Consider the following 22,747-nt stretch of genomic DNA (forward strand, 5'->3'; position numbering starts at 1 on the left):
CACCCACAACCCAATTCTTTGGTGGTTGAATCTTCCCAGCAGAGGTCGAAGGCATCTCAGTACAAATCGGGGGGCGGGGTCAGATAAAGATGCTAAGAAGCTAGAGTTGTTTGGCAGGAAGGTATATTCCTCCTCTACCCTATTATTGAGAATGGCAAATTACGCGGCACATCTATCAAACCACAACTTTGACAGTTAATCCAGACTTACTCCCCTCATGGATTCACTCCCGGAAGACAAGAGGCTGGTGTTAAAGGCGATTGTTCAAGAGGGCTATGCAGCATCGCGGACGGGAGTCCAGATCGCCCTGGACGTGGTGGACACAGCGGCACGTTCAACAGCTGCAGCAGTGGTAATGCGTAGGGAATCCTGGCTCCAGACGTCTGGTATCCCCAGGGACCTGCTGGTGAAGATCGTGGATCTTCCCTTTGATAAACAAAAGCTGTTTGCGGACTCAACTGACTCCGTCCTCCACTCCAGCAAAGACTCGAGGGCCACACTTAGAACCTTGGGTATTTATACTCCCCCATACAAAAAGAAGAAACTTTATCCTCAGCAAAGACGCTACGCTTACCAACCACAGCGTGCTCAGTATCAGCGAGGCTACGACCAAGGGCGCCATCAACAGCAGCAGCAGTACAGGACTCCCAGGCAACTTTCTCAACAAAGCCGTACACCCTCGGGGCAGGCCGAGAGACAACAAGTTTGAGGGGTATGTCAGGGGCTGCACTATCAGCACCATCGCTCAATGCCACTCTCATCTCATGTTCCATCATCGCTTCAAACTGTTCCACTCCCAATGGCAAAAGATCACCACAGGCAAACGGGTGCTAGAGATTATAGCCACGGGTTACACGATCCCTTTCCAGTCACTTCCACCGACGAAGCCTCCCTCTAGGGCTCATCTCAGGGACTCTGCCCACAAGGTGAGGCTCAAGCAGGAGGGTGGATCACCTTATGTTCATAGGGGCGGTGGAAAGAGTGCCGGAGCAATTCCAGGGGAAAGGTTTTTATTCACGCTACTTCCTAACAGAGAAGAAAACAGGAGGCTGGAGGCTGATCTTGGATCTACGGGGCCTCAACTGTTACTTGCGCAAGCAACGCTTTCGGATGATCACATTTGCCTCCATACTTACGGCACTGGACGATGGAGACTGGTTTGCAGCCCTCGACTTACAAGATGCTTACTTTCATATAACAATCCACCCAGCACACAGACGCTTCCTCCGCTTCATGGTCGGCAGGGAACATTTCCAGTACAGGGTTCTTCCATTCGGCCTATCCTCGGCTCCCAGAGTCTTTACCAAAACCCTGGCAGTGGTATCAGCTTACCTGCACAGACAGGGGGTGTTTATTTTCCCATACCTGGATGACTGTCTGCTGAAAGGGGCCTCAAAGGCAGAGGTCTTACGCATGATACACGTCACCGCGGACACGTTTACTTCGCTGGACCTAGTTATCAACCTCACAAAGTCAAAGACCGAACCCACACAAGATATAGAGTTCATAGGGGCATGCATAAACTCTATCACAGCAAGAGTATACCTGCCCGACGCCCGCTTCCGCGCCATCAACTCACTGGTGCAAGTCATGACGTACAGCCCCACGGTGCCGGTCCTAACGTGCCTGCAACTGTTGGGGCACATGGCGGCAGCGACGTTTGTGGTACAGAATGCCAGGTTACACATGCGAAGCCTGCAGCATTGGCTAGTGAGTGTTTACAAACCGGCATCCCACACTGTCCACAAAGTAGTGTTGCCCACGACAGAGGTGCGCAGATCCCTAGCGTGGTGGGAAAATCCGAAGAATCTGCTAGTGGGAGTGCCTTTTCACCAACCACAAATTTCTATCTTTCTTACTACCGACGCCTCCCACATAGGATGGGGAGCGCACATTGGCAGCAAGGTGACGCAAGGGCTGTGGTCCCCTGTGGAACAGACACTGCACATAAACATACTGGAGCTCAGAGCAGTGTTCAACGCGTGCAGACATTTTCGAGATTACCTGCACGGCAAAGTAGTCGGGATCAATACTGACAATATCTCCACTATGTTCTACATCAATCGACAAGGAGGGGCACGATCCCATGCGTTATGTGCGGAAGCAGTCCGATTGTGGAACTGGTGCATCGCCAACAATATAACGTTGAAAGCCTTGTACTTGCCGGGCACTCACAACGTGAAGGCAGATCAGCTGAGCAGGCGTTTCACACTCATGCACGAATGGCAGATCCGCTCCGACCTGCTACGGCGCATATTTCGTATATGGGAGTTTCCCCAAGTCGATTTGTTTGCCACCCAGTACAACAAGAAGTGCCCCCAGTACTACTCCAGAGCAGGAATAGGGCGGGGCTCCCTGGGGGACGCATTCATGATTTCATGGAAGGGCCCTCTACTCTACACGTTTCCCCCCACAACGCTTATCCACAAGGTTCTGCAGAAAGCCAGAAGGGAGAGAGGTCGCATGATACTCATAGTCCCAACTTGGGACCGGCAACAGTGGTTTCCCTTGCTTCTGCGCATGTCAGATCGTCCACCACTTTCCCTACCGGTGGCGCCGGACTTACTCACGCAGGCTCAGGGGTCCATAGTGCACCCGCACACACAGGGTCTGCGCCTACCAGCATGGTTAATCCATGGCTCAGCGCCTTAGAGAGCACATGTACGGGGGGAGTACAACAAGTCCTGGAGCGTAGCCGAAGGACCTCCACCAGGAGTACTTATAAACAGAAATGGACTCGATTTACAGCCTGGTGTTCCGCCAAGCATTTAGCTCCCCTTGATGTTCCTATAACCGTAATACTTGAATACCTATTGGACCTCAAACGAGACGGGCTTTCTCTATCCTCGCTAAAGGTCCACCTCGCTGCTATATCAGCTTTTCGGCATACAGAGGAAGGGGCCACTGTATTTGCCCACCCTATCATCACAAGGTTCTTGAAGGGGCTGGTAAACCTTTACCCCCCTCGAAAACCGCTTCCGCTGTCGTGGAGTTTGGACTTGGTGCTCAGCACACTATTGGGACCACCCTTTGAACCATTAGCCACAGTACCCCTCCGACTCCTTATGATGAAAACAACCTTCCTCCTTGCGATTACGTCAGCCCGCAGGGTGAGTGAGCTCGCAGCAGTGATGGCAAAGCTGCCCTGCACAGTATTTTCAAAGGAGGCGGTAACCCTGCGGTTACACCCAGCCTTCGTTCTAAAAGTTTCTTTGGAGTTCCATCTTAACGAACCAATAGTTTTACCATCGTTTTACCCGAAGCCTCACAACTCCAGCAAGGAGGTGCACCTACATCTCCTAGACGTGAGAAGGGCGTTGGCCTTGTACATAGACAGAACTAATTCCTTCCAGAAAACGGACAGGCTTCTAGTGTCTCTCGCTCCCAGGTCAAAAGGAGAAGGCCTCTCTTCACAGAGAATTTCAAAGCACATCGTGTCCTGTATAAAAATGTGCTACAAGCTTCGAAAGACCCCTTTGCTGGCCCTGCCTAGGGCTCACTCCACCAGGGTGGTGGCAGCGTCAGCAGCCTTCTTCAAGGGCATCGCGATAAAAGACATCTGTAGAGCGGCGACCTGGTCGTCCTACGACACCTTTGCCAAGCATTATGTCCTACATTGGGTATTCGAGGAGGATACCCGTCTGTCGACAGCAGTCCTCTCAGGGGCAAGCTGCACATGAATTGAGTACCCACCTCCTTACTTGGGTTACTGCTGGGTAGTCATCTATTGTGGAGCATCCACGGGGACCACTCGAAGAAGAAAGAGAAGTTACTCACCTGTAGTAATGATGGTTCTTCGAGATGTGTCCCCGTGGGTGCTCCACCACCCACCCATCCTCCCCGGTTCGGATCTCTGTCCGGTGTTTTTCAGGAGCATCCGAGGCTGTTGGTCAAGGAACTGGCGGGGACCGGATCGCGCACATGGCCGGGGGCGTGCAAGGGAGCAGCACGCGTCGGCACATGCGCGATCCAGCGGAAACTGCTAGAAGAATTCCGATCTGCAGCGCCGGGCAAGCCCGACACCTATTGTGGAGCACCCACGGGGACACATCTCGAAGAACCATCATTACTACAGGTGAGTAACTTCTCTTTCAGAGTTTGTGGAGAATTCAGCTGTTAGTAATTACCTGAAAAGGAAAAAGCATTACATTTAAGTTTCTTTACCAATACATACTGAATACCTTAAAGACCAAAAGGCAAGGGACTTTCATTAATTTTCATCATTTGACAGAAAGAAAGTTTTGGTTGGGTTGTATTTTTGTTGGGAGAAGTTAGGGACTTGTAGTACATACTGTGTACACTGGGAAAATGGAACTCTCATTTCTCAACAGTTTGCAATCCTTGTGCTTTTAGCTATTTTATACTCCTTACGTGCTGGGAGTTCAGGGGTCTGACTATACATGTTGATTGGTTAGATTCTTGAGCCCCAAAACTAGGCAATGCTGTTGTGAAGGGTTCATGATGGTGGATCATTATATACTGACATGTCTAAAATGATAAACCACTTTTGGTAAGGAGCGCAAGAAAGTCTTTAAGAAGATACTTAAAGTGATTCAAACAGAACAGTGGGGTGAGTGAGTGATGGATGATGAAAGACAGTGAAGCAGCTGTTTTTCCTCAAGAGTTAGTCCCCATGTGTATTCCACTATGGGTGAGACCCCATCAAATTCATGGCAATGAAAAATGCAACATGTGCCATGAAATTTGTTCTCCCTCTGTGAAATCTCATCTTTTGTGTGTTTTTTACCCTATACTATACAGATTTCATGGGGGAGACCAGTGTTTCTCATATTGGGGTCCTGACCCAAAAGAGTCAAAGAGGAGCCTCAGTGTTATTTAGGGGGGCACAGTATGGTCACCCTTACTTCTGTGCTGCTTTCGGAGTTGGGTGGCCAAAGAGTGACAACTGCTGGGCAGGCATCCAGCTGTGAAGGTGACACCCCGCTAGCTGCAGTGCAGAAGTAAGGGTGGCAGTCCTGTGCCACATCATCCTTATTCTGCAATACTGACATCAGACCTGGGTGGCTGGAAAAATGCTGGCAGCTAACTGAGGGCTCTGCAGGCAGCAGTGGAGGTGTAAGGGGAGCAATCAATGTTCCTTTTTATATTTTCTATCCATGTGCAGAAGACATTTTATGTGCACTGAGGCATGTTTGAATGCATACCTCCCCTAGAAGCACAAAACTTTACTGAGGGTGATCTGCTAGTCAGCTGGGCAGCACTGGAATTTCTCCTGAGTGGCCACCCAAGCACACAACTTACAGGGAGCAATGCCATACTCTGTCATCTTTATTTTGTTCTTCTAATGGTGGTGGCTCTGCCTTCAGAGCTGGGCTTGTGGCCAGCAGCCCCAGTTGTCCTGCTGCCCAGCTCTGCAGGCAGCACCGCTACCAGCAGGAGCAGAGAAGTAAGGGTAGCAGTACTACACCCCTCCTTCAATAACCTTGCGACTCACCTCTCCCCTTTTCATCACAGCTCTCTTTTGAGTCAGGACCCCTGCAATCACAGCTCTGTGACATTTCATGTATAAATACCTGAAATCGTGAATTTTTTTTTAAATTCCTATGACTGTGGAATTGACCAGAATGAACTGTGAATCTGGTAGGGCCTTGCCTCTGGGCATAAATGAACTTCATACACCTAGAGAGTTTTAGCAAGCAGTGTCTGTAGGTCCGTGCCTGTGCTGTACACTGAAGGTATAAAGGGTAGGGCAGACCAACAACCTCACTAGTTCTTTCTTACCTTCTCCTGGCCTGAGCTGTAACCTTTCATATCTGGAATGTCTCTCTTCTCTTATCCTTGTCTCCAAAACAGTATATATTTCAAAATTTAATTACCGTATTCTGCAAAATTTACGTACAGATGCTGTCACCTTTATGGTACTGGTATATCAAGAACTACACCACCTTTTTGACAGTGTTCCCTCCAGGAACCCAAAATTCATGGCCAGAGAGTCTTGGCTAATGTTTCCTTTAATTTGTTCTATCCCTGGATGGAATAAATTTTAGGTGCATCAAGACACGTGTGGCTCTGCACCACCAATAGAAACACATGCTGCCAGCTGTGGACGCTCTGCTAATCAGCTGGGTGACAACTGAATCTCTCCTGGGCAGCTGCCCAAGCACTCAGCTTACAGGAAACATTGGTTGTAACAGACATTTTGCCATTTATCAGGAGTGGGAGCCACCTGACTTATAGTGCAAAGCATTTAAACTCAGTGGGGAACCTCTGCATGGATCCTGGTGGCTGAAATGCAAAATATAATGCTCCAGGACAGATCAAGGAAAAGTGTTCTGGAGACATTTGTTTCCAGCTGCCTTGAGTGCCTTCCCTCTCCTTCAGGTTAGACACTGATGGAGAGTCCCCAACCTCTCTAGGCAATTTATTCCAGTGTTTAACCACCCTGACAGGAAGGTTTTCCTAATGTCCAGCTTAACCCCCTCACCTGCAGCCTCAGCTCTTGCTGCAGTTAAATCCGATTGCTTCTTGGCTTAGCGTCAGAGGCTAAGGAAAATAATTTTCTTCCTATCCTTTGTAACAACCTTTTAGGTACTTGAAGGCTGATACTGTGGCCCCCCCGGGGTTGTCTTTTTTCCAGAATAACACATCCAATTTATTCAGTCTTCCCTCACAGTTTTCTAGACATTTAATTTTTGTTGCTCTGGGCTTTCCCAAATTTGTCAGATCTTTCCTAAACGTGGCGCTCACAACTGGACACAGTAGTCCAGTTGAGGTCTAATTAACACAGAGCAAGTAGAAAAATTACTTCTTGTGGCTTGCTTACAACACTCGGGTGAATGCATCTTAGGAACTGATGTTGTCTTTGTTTGCAACAGCATCACACTGTAGTTGACTCATATTGAGCTTGTAGTGACCACTTTGAAGTAGAGCAGAGAGGCCCACTGGGCCTAACCAGGCACATGGCACTAGTGAGGTGAGAAATTGTATTGGGGGTCCATTGTAATTTACCAGTCTTAGATTATGGTATCTGCTGCAACTTGGGTTCCTCCTTGGCTTTTGTGGGGGATGGAGTAGCTTGCTCTACTAGCTTCTCTGGGTAGAGGTGTAAAATGTCTGCTCCTCTTCCTCCAGAGCTTTCTCTGTTCCCTTCTGTGTCCCTTTGTTGGCTTGCTATCAAACAATGAGGTGCTTGAAGTTGAGGAAGGCATTGTGAGCCTCTCCAGCTCTGTCCTGGGAGCACATGCGAGCGCTGGTTCCAGCTCATCACAGGAAACAGTATCTCCAAAAGAAACCTGGAGTGACAGCAAATGGCAAATTCAATTACATCTATAATATAATGACTATGTCTACACAAGCCCCCACCTTTCAAAGGGTGGATGCTTATAAGACACTTCGGCAGATGCTAACGAGGCGCTGCTATGAATATGCAGCGCCTCATTAACATATGGGGGCCATAGCGATTTGAAAGTGCCGCTTTTGAATCACACGCTGCCTGTGTAGATGGGGGCCTCTTGAAAGGACTCCCCCCAGTTGTCGAAAACCCCTTATTCCTATTTGGTTTTAGGAATAAGGGGTTTTCGAAGACGGGGGGGGTGCTTTCGGAAGGCCCCCATCTACACGGGTGGTGTGCGATTCGAAAGTGTCACTTTTGAATTGCCATGGCTGCTATTATGCTAATGAGGCACTGCATATTCATGACTGTGCCTCATTAGCATCTGCTGAAGTGTCGTCTTATCATCCCCTTTTGAAAGGTGTGGGCTAGTGTAGACATAGCCATTATATTGTTGATGTAATTGAATTTGCCATTCGCTGTCACTCCAGGTTTCTTTTGGAGATACTGTTTTCTGAGCTTTGCCCTCCTAATTAGCTCCTTATGTTCCAGTTGTTTCCCCCATATGTATTGCCTTGCAGTTTTGCAGCAGTTGGACTCTCCGGTTGTGTGTATACATTTAAAAAAAAAAAAAGGTGGAGATTAAAGTTCCTATAAACTCTAGTCAAAATACATTCAACCTTATCAAAATCATGTGCTTCTAACTTAATAGAATGGGTTTCAGTTTCAGATTAATTTTTTTTATTATTTTTAATCCCTCACTTTAGCTCCCTTGGCCTTGCTGTAGCACCTCGGGTCAGATTTCTTCAGAAAGCTCAGAAACAAGTGTCTGTGAATAAGTCCTTGGAAGGAGAAAGCCACCTGAAGGGAACAGGGCAGTGTGAAGATGCATGCCTCTTAGTCAGCAGCGAAGAGGTGGAGGAAAGCAGAACTCGTATTAATGAAAAGAGATCTACTGTTCAAAGAATGAAAGGAGGCAGGGAAAAAGAACCAGAGAGAGAGAAACTCTGCCACAAACCCATTGACAAAGAGGGCATTGAGTCAGAGGAACTTTCTGAAGAGGAAGAAGTTCCTTCGATAAACAAGAATCCAGAAGAAGAATCCATTAATTTCTTTGAAGATGATGATGATGATGACTTCAGAGATCTTGATTTGCTGACGGTGAAACGACAGAATGTGTTTGGCTTGGAAACTAAAGATCATACAGCAGTGGTGAGTTTGTTTTGGTGTGAACCTCCATGAATCTCATTTTAGGTTAAAGCAACCTGCATGAATGGATAGAAGAAGGTTAAAATTTGGCCCCAAACAATGCTCATTTGTTATTGAATGAGTTGCCTACATGACTTGCAGGATAGAATTGGCCCTAATTGAAATTACATGATTTATATTACTATTGCATATTAATTTTGTGCATGTGTGTGCATGCACATGTATAAGAATGAACAGTGTTCTACCTTCTGGGTGGCCTACATTCTGTTACCTGCATTGTACTATTCATAACTTAGATACCTGAAAAATTTGACAGTTTTAAGTCTTTACACTTATCAATTGTCTTGTACTTTCTCAAAAGGAGCTGCAGTCATAACTTGAACTAAATTGATGAGGTTTTACAGTTTATAGAGCTGGAAATCTCATTGTAATTCATTATGCAACACTTCATAATACAAATCATTATGAATGTTCTTTACAATAATGTATCCTTCACACCATGAATTTTACTTTTAATGAGACCTTTGCTATTGGGAGCTAAGCCAATAACTAAGAGAACGCTTCCTGTAAAACAGTTATAAAGGTTTATTAAAAGTGTTCATCTAGCTCTTTCATTTCTTTGGCAAGTATAGGTGGCTTAACACCTCAGTCTCCCTCTTTGCCTGATATGCTGACAAAAGTAGTATTTTTGAAATACAGTCTAAGTATAGTTATATGTATGCAAAATGCTTCTATTAAAAATGTTTCTTGATAATGTATCTTTCACCAGCAGAAAGCTAAAGTTAAATGACAGTCCATTTCAGGGTGGCTTGGTGAGGGTGGGTGTCTCTTTTATTTAGATATATTTATAAATAGCTCTTTCTAGTAAGCAAAATTAGTTTTTATTTTTCTAACTCTTTCATTGAATATTTATTTTCATGCAAAGTGGAAAGTGTTTGTTTTAAGTTTACACTCTCCAATTAAATTAACATGCCTGTTGAAATACATTAAAAAGCGTGAAACAATTTTCAGCATCTTTTCAATTATTTAGAAAACAGGCTTTTTGATAAGTGATATGTCACATTGGTTTGAAATTCTGGGCAGTTGGACAGTATTAGCTTTGTGTTCCAGCACTGAACTTCTATGGAAATCTTTTTGATTGTATTCCCTCTTCTGATACATGATATGTCTTGTTACTGTCCACTAATGGCATAAACAGGATACATGTATTGAACAGCTATCACTAGCTTTGTTTCTCTGTCGGAAGCCTCAGGCGGCATGTGGACTGGCATCATCCAGCTTGTAGGCTTGAGTGCAATATTTCCTTGCCTACCCCCCCATCTCCTTCAGAGTTATTAGGAAAAAGTAGCCAGAGACGTTTATATACCTCAGAAATGTTGATGGGTAATAATGGAGTGAGGCTGAGACAAGACTGTACGCTATTTAGTTTCTTGTCAGTGTGCATCTCTGGAGGGCCTGTCAGAGCAGCCTCAGCCTGCCTCTGGGCAATCCCCTCCATCGCCAGGGTTTTCCTTGATAGTGTGTTCTGCTTCTTTGGTATCTACGAAAATGTTTTGAATTCTAGAGCAAATGCAATGTGAAGAAAGCATGTACTGACACACACAAATCAGAAATGATAATATATTCTGTTTGTAGTAATATGGTTTATGCCTTCATTCAGTGGCTCTCAGCATTCCCAGTGTTATATTTGTCTCAGTACTCCTGGAAAGGAATCGCCATGTTTAAACAAAAGTTTTCTGTAGTTGATGTGAGAGATCTGTTCATGTTGATCAGGAATTGTGCCAATTTTCTAACTTGCTTCCAGGATAATGTTGCATGCTTAGGCAGATATAAATATTTATATAGTCATTGTAATAGGAGGTAGTTTTGAAGGGTATGTTTGACATTTGGCATGACACTCCCATTTTTAAAATGACACTCCTGTTTTTAAAAAGGCATTCAGAAATGTTCTGAAAAGTATTAGTGATTAAGGAGACAGACATTTTGTGTTAAAGATTTGTAAATCAGTGTATGTAAGCTCAAGCAAGACAGGATATTCAGGATATTTTCTTTGTTCAGGGTTGATATCTTGGTTTTAATTGTTTGCAGATTTTTAAGTCTCACATTAGGGTGGAAGAGACCCACATCATTTGTGAGCAGTCGTACATGAAACCTGGAAATATGCCTTGTGGCTTGTCCTCAAGCATTTCTATTAATTGAATTTTGAGTTTTGTGTTTGAACAGCTTTTTAATGATTTATAGTTTAAAATGTTGCCCTCTGTGAAGAGAACTCTTTTAAAATCTTACTTTCATTTGTCTGTAAGTATTGCATATAGGTAACATAAATACCTGGAAGGTGAGATGGGGAAAAGTGGATAGAAAATGCCTCTTAAGATAGCAATTCCATCATAATGCACGCTTTCTCTAGCGGCTTAGATTTTGCACGTGGGCTGTGAAGGGAGTACTACCTGATTGTTGGTTAAAAGTAATGTCTAAATGTGATACTTCTGACATCGGGGGTAGAATTAGTAATGTTTATGTAAAGTGAAAACTAAGTTTTATTTTTTATCGTAGAGGACCTTTTCACCTCTTTAGAAGGAATACCTTTTTCACATTCCATACACATAGGAAACGTTTAAATTTGCAATGTTGAGAATTTTAATCTTTAGGTTTTTGTTTCAAACAAGTTTACTGATCTTTCATGACATTTGTTTATCAACAATGTATTACAGCTAGGCAGGGGGAGAAGATGGTATTCTCTCTGTTTTTGGAGACTTAAGGCTGATAAAACAGACTTCTGTACTTAGGGCAGGTAAGGAGTTTTCTCCCGGCCAGTAACTGCTTTGTGCAGCTACAGCCTGCTAATGGGAGACCCTGTGGGGAAGAAACTTTTATTTCTTCTTCGAGTGTCCCCGTGGGTGCTCCACAATAGGTGTCGGGCTCGCCTGGCGCCGCAGATCGGATCTCCAAGCAGTTTCTGCCGGACTGCGCATGCGCCAGCACGCGCTGCTCCCTTGCGCGCTCCTGGCCACGTGCGCGATCTGGTCCCTGCCAGTTCCTCTTAACCGCCGTCGGCTGCAGACGGAATCCGAACTAGGCTAAGGCCAAGTTAGCGTATTCAATGGTTTTAACTGTTTTTTCTTTAAAGTTTTTAAATTCTTAGGCTACTGCAAGTTAGCCAGTTGTTATTTTTCCAAAAAAAAAAAAAAAAAAGAAACAACAAGCGGGACGGCATTCAGTCCAGTCCCAGTAACAAGCGGAACACCGGAGGCCAGGAGCCTAGGGCCATCAGCCCTCCTGCCGTGGCAGGCCATCGGAGAAGGGGAAAAACAGCACAGAGAAGGTGCTAAGTACCCGTTAACAACTGAAAGACTCACCAACAATGTCCTCTTCAGGATTTAAGAAATGTGAGTCCTGCCGAGAGGCAATGCCAGCGTCTGATGGGCACAGTCTATGCATAAGGTGCCTGGGGGAGTCCCATGTCACGCAGAAATGCTCCTTCTGTGCAAAACTAACAGCCAGAGCAAGGAAGGACAGGGAGATGCGGCTTAAAATGTTGCTCTTCGACAAGGCCCTCCAGCCAGATGTGCCGGAGCGGCCGCAGCAGGAGGGACCCTCCGGGGCCCATAAAAGGAAAGCCGCCTCCCTCACCCCATCAGCGCAAAAATGGAGGAAAGCCTCCCCAGCCCGATCCCTGCCGGCAGCAACAGCGAGCGGGACGGGAGGAGCGCACAGCCCCCAGCCGCAGCAACAGCTGATCGGCGGCAGCACGGAGAGCCACGTGGAAGCGGCTCAGCCTCCGATAATCAAACAGCCACCCTGCACCACAGGCAGGGCGGCGGCTAAACAAGCGCCGGTACCGGCGGCACCGCAAGCAGCGGCACCGACCCCGGGGAACCGGCGGTGCAGAGCGCGCAGGCATGCAGCCTGCAGGCACCGGAGGGCACCGCCCATGAGCGTGCTGAGCACGGCGCGGACGGGGCAGAGATCCCCTACACGCCAGGGGGCGGAGTTACCTCCTCAAGGGAGGGGGAAGGCTGCACGCAAAACGAGGCACCGCAGCCCCTCTCCAGACAGGGCTGCGGAGTTGCTTTCTTTCAGCCCTCCGCTTATGCTGCAGACTCCAACCAGAAGGCAGGGGTCCCCCCTAGCCTACCCGGAGCCCCCGTCTCCATTTTTACAACCAGCCTTGCCCTGGCTGGGACCACCTTCACCCTTCCTGGGGTTTGAGCCACTGGAATACTATCCAAAATCGCTCTCTCCAGTGTCCCAGATCTCTCGACGATCTCGCTCCCCCAGACGCAGAGGGTATGCACCAAGGGAGTGGTCTAGGTCACCTTCCCAAGAACAGTGCCTCTACTGCCATGGTCGCCCCTATCACACGGGGCATAGACACCACCGGCAATCTACCAGGGAAAGATCCCCACAGACGATCTCGTATCCCCGAGGGCAATCGCGAACGGGGACAGAGACTCAAGTATCTCAGGGGGGACTGGTTATGGAACCCCGAGATTTTCCCTCGCAAGCCTCTAGCGAGAGGGTGTACCATCACCAACAGGAACCGGAAGGGTCCAGAGAGGCGTACCCCAGTGGTTCCTCGCTCTCCTCCCTGGACGAGGCTACGGCCCCGGGGGACGTCCATCCTCCGGACGATCTCAAACAGTTTCAAGAGCTGTTTAAGAGGGTGGCCTTCACGCAAGGCATCCAGACAGCAGAGGTGCAAGAGAAACACCATAAGCTCCTCAAAAATCTGAGACCTCCGGCCTCCTCCAAAATAGCAATACCGCTTGATGAAGCGATCTTGGAGTCTGCCACTAAGATATGGCAGACCCCTGCGACTATTCCGCCTGTCCACAAGAAAGCGGATAAGAAATACTTCGTGCCGCCGAAGGGCATGGAGTTCCTGTTCAGCCACCCACCACCAAATTCCTTGGTGGTGGAGTCGTCGCAACAAAGATCAAAGACATCTCAATTCAGGACAGGGGGAACAGACAAAGATGCCAAGAAGCTAGAGCTGTTCGGCAGAAAGGTCTACTCCTCCACCACTCTACTGTTGCGAATGGCAAATTACGCAGCGCATTTAGCGAATCATAATTTCGACAACTATACTAGGTTAACCTCCCTCATGGACTCGCTTCCAGAGGACAAGAAACCGGTGCTCAAGGCCATCGTGCAAGAAGGCTACGTGGCCTCGAGGACGGGAGTTCAGATCGCCCTGGATGTTGTGGACACAGCAGCACGTTCCACAGCTACGGCAGTGGTGATGCGAAGGGAGTCCTGGCTCCAGACTTCGGGTATACCGAGGGACCTGCAGGCAAAGATAGTCGATCTTCCCTTCGACTCGCAGAAGCTGTTTGCTGAATCAACTGACTCGGTCCTTCATTCCAGTGAAGATTCAAGAGCCACACTTAGGACCCTGGGGATTTACATCCGTCCATACAGAAAGAAAAAGTACTACCCTCAACAAAGACGGTACCAGTACCAGCAACAGCGCCCCCAGTACCACAGGGGTTACGAGCAAGGGCGACATCAACAGCACCAGCAGTACAGAACTCCCAGGCGACGTTCACAACAGAGCCGTGCGTTCTCGGGGCAGGGCCAAAGGCCACAAGTTTGACACACAGATCCAGGGCTGCGCCATCACTACCATCGCACAAGGTCATCCGAAGCGGCTATTCCACCATCGCCTCCGACCATTCTACGACCAGTGGCAAAGGATCACCACAGACAAATGGGTGCTGGAGATCATAGCCACGGGGTACGCCATCCCCTTCCAGTCGCTCCCACCACCACGACCTCCACCCAGGCCCCACCTCCAGGAGGCCCCCCACGTAGCGAGGCTCAAGCAGGAGGTAGACCATCTCATGCTCATAGGGGCAGTGGAAAGAGTGCCGGAGCAACTGCAAGGAAAAGAGGTGACTCAAGGGCTGTGGTCCTCCACGGAGCAGTCACTGCACATAAATATACTGGAGCTCAGAGCAGTGTTCAACGCCTGCAAACGCTTTCGAGACCATGTACAAGGCAAAGTAGTCGGGATCAGTACAGAGAATACCTCCACCATGTTTTATATAAATCGGCAAGGAGGAGCTCGGTCCCGTGCCTTATGTGCGGAAGCAGTCCGGTTGTGGAACTGGTGCATCGCCAACAATATAACCTTGACAGCCTCGTACTTACCAGGCACTCTCAATGTGAAGGCAGACCAGCTGAGCAGGCGTTTTGCACTCACGCACTAGTGGCAGATCCATCCCGATCTGCTACGACCGATTTTCCACGCATGGGGTTTTCCCCAGATAGACCTGTTTGCCACTCAACACAACAAGAAGTGCCCACGACTCTGCTCCAGGGCAGGACTGGGATGGGGGTCCCTGGGGGACGCGTTCGCGATCTCGTGGGGGGGCCCCCTGCTTTACGCTTTTCCTCCCACAGTGCTGATCCACAAAGTCTTGCAGAAAGCCAGGAGGGAAGGAGCCCGAATGATCCTGATAGTCCCAACGTGGGATCGACAGCAATGGTTCCCCCTACTCCTGCGCATGTCGCACCGTCCACCGACGCCTCTTCCGGTGGCGCCGGATCTGCTCACGCAAGCCCAGGGGTCCATAGTGCATCTGCACCCCCAAGGCCTGCGACTACAAGCGTGGTTAATCCATGGCTCAGCTCCCTAGAGAGCACATGCACAGAGGAAGTGCAGCAAGTCCTAGAAAGTAGCAGGAGGACTTCCACCAGGAAGACCTACAAGCAGAAATGGACTCGCTTCACGGCTTGGTGTTCTACCAAACAGCTCGCCCCCGTTTCGGTGCCTATACCTGTCATATTAGAGTATTTACTGGACCTCAAGAGAGGAGGACTCTCACTATCCTCGTTAAAGGTCCACCTTGCCGCCATTTCGGCGTTCAGACACGAGGAGGAAGGGCACACGGTGTTTGCCCATCCCATGGTTACCAGGTTCCTCAAAGGGTTGGTAAACCTATACCCCCCTCGGAAACCGCTTCCACCTTCGTGGAACTTGGACCTGGTGCTTAACGCGCTAACGGGACCACCGTTCGAGCCCTTGGCCACGGTTTCCCTCCGCCTCCTTACGATAAAGACGACCTTTCTTCTTGCAATTACGTCAGCTCGCAGGGTGAGCGAGCTTGCGGCATTTATGGCAACGCCACTCTGCACTGTTTTTTCCAAGGAGGTGGTAACCATACGGCTGCATCCAGCCTTTGTTCCCAAGGTTTCTTCTGAGTTTCACATTAACGAACCTATTGTTTTACCCTCGTTTTATCCAAAGCCTCACAACTCTAACAAAGAGGCGCGCCTACACCTCCTGGACGTGAGGAGGGCACTAGCCTTCTATGTAGACAGGACCAAGTCCTTCCGGAAAACGGATAGACTCCTAGTCTCTCTCGCTCCCAAATCAAAAGGAGAAGGTCTCTCTTCACAGAGAATCTCGAAGCACATCGTATCCTGCATAAAAATGTGCTATGAACTCAAAAAGACTCCTTTATTGGCCACTCCCAGGGCTCATTCCACTAGGGTGGTGGCGGCATCAACAGCCTTTTTCAAGGGTGTTGCGCTAAAAGACATTTGCAGAGCGGCGACCTGGTCATCCTATGACACCTTCGCCAAAGATTACGCCCTTCACAGGGTATTCCAAGAGGATACTCGTCTCTCGACAGCGGTCCTCTCGGGGACAAGCTGCACATAATCTGATTACCCACCTCCTATCTTGGGTTACTGCTGGGTAGTCACCTATTGTGGAGCACCCACGGGGACACTCGAAGAAGAAAGACAGGTTACTCACCGTAGTAACGGTGGTTCTTCGAGATGTGTCCCCGTGGGTGTTCCACTACCCGCCCATCCTCCCCGCTTCGGATCTCTGTTAGTGTTTTGCAGGAGCATCCGAGGCGGTTGGTCAAGGAACTGGTGGGGACCGGATCGCGCACGTGGCCAGGAGCGTGCAAGGGAGCGGCGTGCACCGGCGCATGCGCGGTCCAGCAGAAACTGCTTGGAAGATCCGATCTGCGGTGCCGGGCGAGCCCGACACCTATTGTGGAGCACCCACGGGGACACATCGCGAAGAACCACCGTTACTACGGTGAGTAACCTGTCTTTTTGCCTAAATAAAAAAGCAGTCATGTAGCACTTTAAAGACTAACTAAATAATTTATGAATTATTAAACAATTATTATATTGTTATAAGTATTTGGACTTCTGTGCTTTATATATTCAGTCTATTCTGGTAAGGCTATGGATCTGGAAGAAGTGGATCTGTCCCACAAAAGCTCATCACCTAATAAGTTATTTTGTTAGTCTGTGAAGTGCTACATGACTGCTGGTTTGTTTTGATAGAATACAGACTAACACAGTTACCTCGGTTTGTTTTTGCCTGTAAAGTGCTGCAGAGGCCAGCTCCAGTGTCAGAAGGGGCCGACACAAATATTTGCTTTCTGTAGAACAGTGAATATTGTGCCATAGTTGTATGTGGCATGAAGGCCAGTAGGTACCCTTGAATGTGTGGACAGGTTGAACTTCTCTAGTCCAGCACTCTCTGGTCTGATATGATTTTAGTCAGTCAGATGTCTGTCTGTCATGGGTGTGGCCCAGCTTTCCTGAGGTCCCATAAAGTTTGTTTACATTCAGCCATTAGTCCTGGCTCTCAGTGTTCTGTGCTGTTATTTAGCTCTAATTCATTGCTAAATATCCTCTAAGAGCCTGCAATGCTGCTAGACAATATTATCTGGAAGGTTGCTGAGCTTCAAGAAAATGTACCTACAATATATTTCTGGTCAGAAACCACCAGTCAAGATACTCATGCTGCAAATGCCCAGTTGATGACACTTATTCGGTGAAACAGCTTTGCTCTCCCTCCAATAAATGTCTGTGTTTGGTGAGATTAAATCTCTCAGTAGGCAGTTACAAGGAAGCTATTGCCTATTTTTTCCTAAATCCAGCCTGGTTGAAGATCTAGTTATCTTGAAACATGAAGATAGAATTTTGATCAATGAAGTCATTAAGATGAATGATGTGCCTTGAAGGATGACATTACATGGTTTGATTTGCTGAACAGCTGGAAATGGCATGAGCTCCATGTGTACGCAAGTTTGTGATGTATAGTTATGCATATGAATCACTGTACTCTTAAAAATTAAAGCATAACATTTCTGAAATGTGAGATTTTAATTATTTGATTAAAAAAAATCCATTGAAATACTTCCTAGTACAGGTTGAACAGGCCTCTGATGCCGAATGAGAGAATTTCCTAAATCTCAGGAAGTCAGTGTTGTCTAGCAGTATTACCAACATTTCCACTGCTTGCTGAGCTCTTAAAAGAAATTTAGGGGTAAATTAGAGCAAGAACACTGAAAGCCAGGAATGTTGGTAGCAAAACAAACTTTATGGGACTGCAGGAAGCTTGACCACACCCATGGTAAGTGGGCTTTGGCTAAATAAAATTATCCCAGACTACAGATGTTGCTGTATTAGAGAGGTTCAGCCTGTATGTGTATTTGTTAATATAGAGGCACAAAGCACATTTATTTAACCTGTGCAGTTAATGTTGAATGGTCTATATAGCAATACACTGTTTATAGTAGGCTACCAAGGAAAATTGTCAGTCTGGGGCTCAACATTTTAATGTAATGGTTTCTTAAATTTTTCAGTAGAAGACTTACTTTGTTCTTTAATCTAGAAATGTGTGCCATAGAAATTGTATGGAAGGATTCAATCACAACACATCTTTGGTTTGCTTTTTTGTGAGTCCATTTCATAGATATTATAATTATATAGAGTAATGATTACAGTAATTTGTCAGATTTTTTGGTCTTGTTTGCTTTATGTTGGAATTTTTATGTGAAGTTACTTACCTTAAAATAGCAGAATTCTAGGGATTTTGGAAGCATGTATATAATTTTTATGATGAGCAGATTTGTTTAATATCCCAGTTTGCATAGTATTAAACCAAAGAGGAAAAATAGCTAGAATTTTGATGTTACGTTTTGAGTTACAAGTGTTGTTGAAACAAGGACTATAAAATTTCTTGTATTGCGTGATAGGAGTTTTAGCCTGACAAACTTGTCAGCATTATATAGGAAGTGGAGCACCAATCTCACATAAATTCTTCCAGCAAACTCATGATGTATTGTCTTTTCTTAAGCTTCCCTGTTACAGAGAGATTGTTGGTCTCATATTTCTTCAGTGACTTTGTCAAAACAAAGTTTTTAATGCTCACAAGGACAAGAAAAATATTGCCTTCTGCCTCACAATCAGTAATTCTTTAATTACAGTTTTTTACATTTTTGTTTTTTTCTTCAAGGCCTTATATGGTGCAGAGGACATACTTGCATTGAGGATGAATCAGACTGTCTGATTTATATGTTGCAGAAATTGGAAGGTGTGTAGTAAACACGGCAGGGGATGCAGGAGAAGAATGGATGGCTTCATGTTCAAGGCAGTTAAATGGTGCTTTGGACAGATGGAGTTTATCCCTGCCTGTGCCATGGAGTTCTTACGTGATGCTGGGCAAATCATTTAAACAAAACATTATGGGTCGTTAGTGCATTGCTCATTTTCTGGGTGCACAAATAGCTACTGTAGGGTTTCATTTGTTGTAGCGCTGAGCACTGTCAGCAACTGAAGTCGATGGGAGTTGTGGTATGAACGCTTAAAGTACTATATAAAGCTCATACCTAAATCTTAAATTGATCTAGCTAGACCACTCATGCCTGTGAAAAATATTGTTCCCTGGGCACTATTTATGTTGATTTAACACCCCCCTGCCCAGCTTCCCTCAATTTAGGTGGATTTACTGCAGTGATGGGAAAATCCCTTTACTTGTAATTGCCAGTGCTACAGAGGCATAGCTGCAGATGTGCCACTGCAGTGCTGGCAGAGTAGATGTACCTTTATTTTAAATATTCTGAAAAGTCAGGTCTTATGTGGCTTGAATTGAGCACCAAAGTTTGTGGATACTGTCGACTTCTTCAGTCTCTGAACCTCAGTTCCCCATCCGCAAAATGGAGATAATGAAGCCTCGTTCTCACAAGGGTGTTGTGAAAATAAATTTGTACAGTAGTGATGCATTATCACAGGAAAATGCACAGTTCTGTCTGCAGAACGGGTTTTACATAGTGTGCACTAAATACAACCTGGGGTGTCACATTGTTCAATGAGGAAAAAACAATACCGAATAGCAGCCCATTAAGCGATTACTGTCCAGCAGATGCAGGGAATGAGATAGGAGTCAGTAGGAAAATTAGCATATGAGCATTAGGGTGACTGTATAACCTGTTCTGCCCAGAAGCTTTTTAAGGACCCTGCAATTTTTTTTAATTTTTGGACAAAATTTTGCATTTGTCCCGTTTACTCGTTCCTGGGGGGAGGGAGGAAGGGGAGAATGTTTGGGCAACAGCAAACAAGACAAATGTCCAACATTTAAGCCATCACATCATCTTGGGTGGGCAGCGATGCCAGGTAGGTTGGGCCTATGGCCTCCTGATTCAGTGCTAGGGTCAGCAGTCCTCTGCTGTGCTGCTTGTGTTGAAACCAGGTAAGAACACTCATACTGTGTCAGACCAAAGGTCCAGTTAGCCCAGTATCTGGTCTCACATCAGTGACCAATGCCAGGTGTCCCAGAGGGAATGAACAGAACAGGTGGTTCCCTCCCATCATCCATTTCCAGCTTTGACAAACAGAGGCTAGGGTTGTCATTCCTACTCATCCTGGCTAATAGCCATTGGTAGAACTAACCTCCATGAATGTACTGAGTTCTTTTTTTTTGAACCCTGATAAAATCCTGGCATTAAAAACATCTTTTGGCAAGGAGTTCCACAGGTTGACTGTACAATGCATGAAGAAATATTTCCTTTTGTTTTATACCTGTTATCTATTAATTTCATTTGGTGGCTCATAGTTCTTGTTCTATGATAACACGTAAAATAACTTCTTCTTATTCACTTTCTCTACACCAATCACAGTTTTATAGAACTCCATCATATTCCCCGCCCCCCGAGCCTCCTCTTTTCTAGGCTGAAAAGTCCTAGTTGTCTTAAACGTGCCTCATATGGCAGCCATTACACCATAATCATCTTTGTTTCCCTTTTCTGAACGTTTTCCAATACCAAGGTATATTTGAGATTAGGTGACCACATCTGTACACATTATTCAAGATAAGGGCATATCATGGAATTTTACAGAGATAAGAAGATACTCTCTGTCTTATTCTCTATCCCTTTTTAAATGATCGCTAACATTCTATTTGATGTTTTTAACTGCAGCTGCACATTGACTGGATATTGTCAGAGAACTATCCACAGTGAGTCCAAGATCTCTCTCTTGAGTGGTGATAACTAATTCAATTCCCATCATTTTGTACAGTTCCGTGCAAATTGCGGGGAGCTGGGAAACTGACCAGCCCAGCAGGGGTGATCAGTTTTCCGGATCCTAGAGTGGCAGCGAGCTGGGAACCAGGGGCAGGGGCCTGGTTCCAGTCTGTCTGGCTTGCAGGACTCGAGAAACTGACCAGTTCAGGGCCAGTCAGTTTCCCGTCCTGCCAGCACAAGAGAGCCGAGAACCAGGCTGCCACTTGGTTCCCAGCTCCCCACTGCTAGTAGGAAGTGGAAAGCTGGCCAGCTCATGACTGGTCAGCTTCCTGGTTCCCACAAGCAGGGAGCTGGGAACGAGGCTAAGAGCCTTCTCCCTCCCTTTCCCCAGCTGCGTGGCTGTTAGACATCTGTGTGGCTAGGGGAAGGGAGGGAGAAGGCTCCAACTATGAGGCTGCAGGTCTCCCCGCCCCCAGACCAGGGACCCTGCATCTGACTCTGCTCCACTGTATACAAGGGGTCAGCAACCATCCGGCATGTGTGCCAAGAGTGGCATACAAGGCCATTTTCATCGGCTCACAAGGCAGGAGCTAGACTCTGCCTTACATCCCCCATGCAGTCAGGAGCTTGCTCAAAGCTGTGCTGCCTGTGGATTAACAGAAGACCAGCTAATGCTACCAACCACGGTCTAAATGCTAAAGCTCTGGATCTTTATTTATTAATTAAGCTGTTGCAATCAGGATTGTTAGTGATTTTAAGAAGTATCACTGGCCCTCAGACAGTACATAGAAGCCAAAAGGTCAAATTTCTGCACTCCGCATCAGAAAGGTTGCTGACCCCTGCTGTATATCATAAGTTACCATCATTGTTGCCTCACCTGTTTTCCATTTGGGTTAAAAGTAGAGTTTTCCTGGTTCTTTTGAGTCGTAATAGGCAAGCACTGTGTTCTATGTAGAATCTATAAAAGTGCTCTGAAAAGAGAAGTAAGCTGGTATAGGGTTGGATTATAAGGAAGATAACGTGCTTCAAGAACCTGCCACATAATGGGAAAATAATTTTATTTAAAGAAAGAGGAAACAAGACTTAATCTTCTTCAGCCCTGAGAGCAAGCTGCATGTGCATTCTAAAAATTAAATTAAGATGAGCGTGCAAGATAATAAATTCTTTGTATGCAACCCCAATAACTTCAGTTCAAGCAAAACTTGCTTTCAGGAAAGATTGTGACAAGCAATTGGACGTCATTTCAAAAAACAGTCAAATCAAGGAATGTGTCTATACTTGACAGAGCTAAGTAACCAGTGATCTCCCGAGGGACATGGTTCAATACTGATATGTTCGTAGTGCTTTCTAGGAGCACCCTTAGATGTGGGGCTTATTGTGGCTGTCCATCTTCCTGCTAGTATTATTTTTAAACAGTGTTTTTTTTCATGCTCTGACCTAGTAAGAATCCTGCAGAGGTTTTCAAATTAGTTTAAGGGTGGGAGCAGGGGGATAAAAATGTGTTTTTCATGGCTTTAGGTTCTCTTGCTTCGGTATCTTTTACGTCATCTTTTGAATGTAGCCCTGATGTTTTCTCTGCCAGGCAAAAATGCTTTGGTATCTTTTACGTCATCTTTCGAATGTAGCCTCGATGTTTCTCTGTCTCCCATTCCAGCTTACTATCTAAAGACTTCAGCGCATAGTACGGTGTTGGTTATTTCACAGCTTATATACGTGGATCGCTCCTTGTGTTCACTGTGTAGTGCCTCCTGTGGAGCTCAGGTAAATGGGAAAGTTTGCAGAGCAGGGAAGAGAACATGGTTTGTTTGTGTTTTTTTTTTTTTTTAAACATTCAAATAGCTCCTCTCCATTTCTTAAGTTGTGTGTGATGCATAAAATGGCTGTCCTTAGCAAGTAATCTTCCCAAAATTGTATTGATTACTTATTTAAGAGTGAGTGATGCTTGATGCCTTCATTTTGAAATGTG

General features: G+C 46.4%; 1 protein-coding gene across 1 annotated transcript in view; it reads left to right on the forward strand.

Moving 5' to 3' along the window:
* DDX10 (DEAD-box helicase 10) overlaps positions 1-22,747 on the forward strand; it is a 359,790-nt gene that overhangs the window by 88,234 nt on the left and 248,809 nt on the right. Inside the window, exon 13 of the mRNA XM_074981972.1 lies at positions 8,059-8,503. Within this exon, the coding sequence (XP_074838073.1) occupies positions 8,059-8,503 (445 nt within the window). The remainder of the gene's footprint in view (positions 1-8,058; positions 8,504-22,747) is intronic.

Source organism: Carettochelys insculpta, chromosome 1 (assembly GCF_033958435.1).
Source record: "Carettochelys insculpta isolate YL-2023 chromosome 1, ASM3395843v1, whole genome shotgun sequence".
Lineage (NCBI taxonomy): Eukaryota > Metazoa > Chordata > Testudines > Carettochelyidae > Carettochelys > Carettochelys insculpta.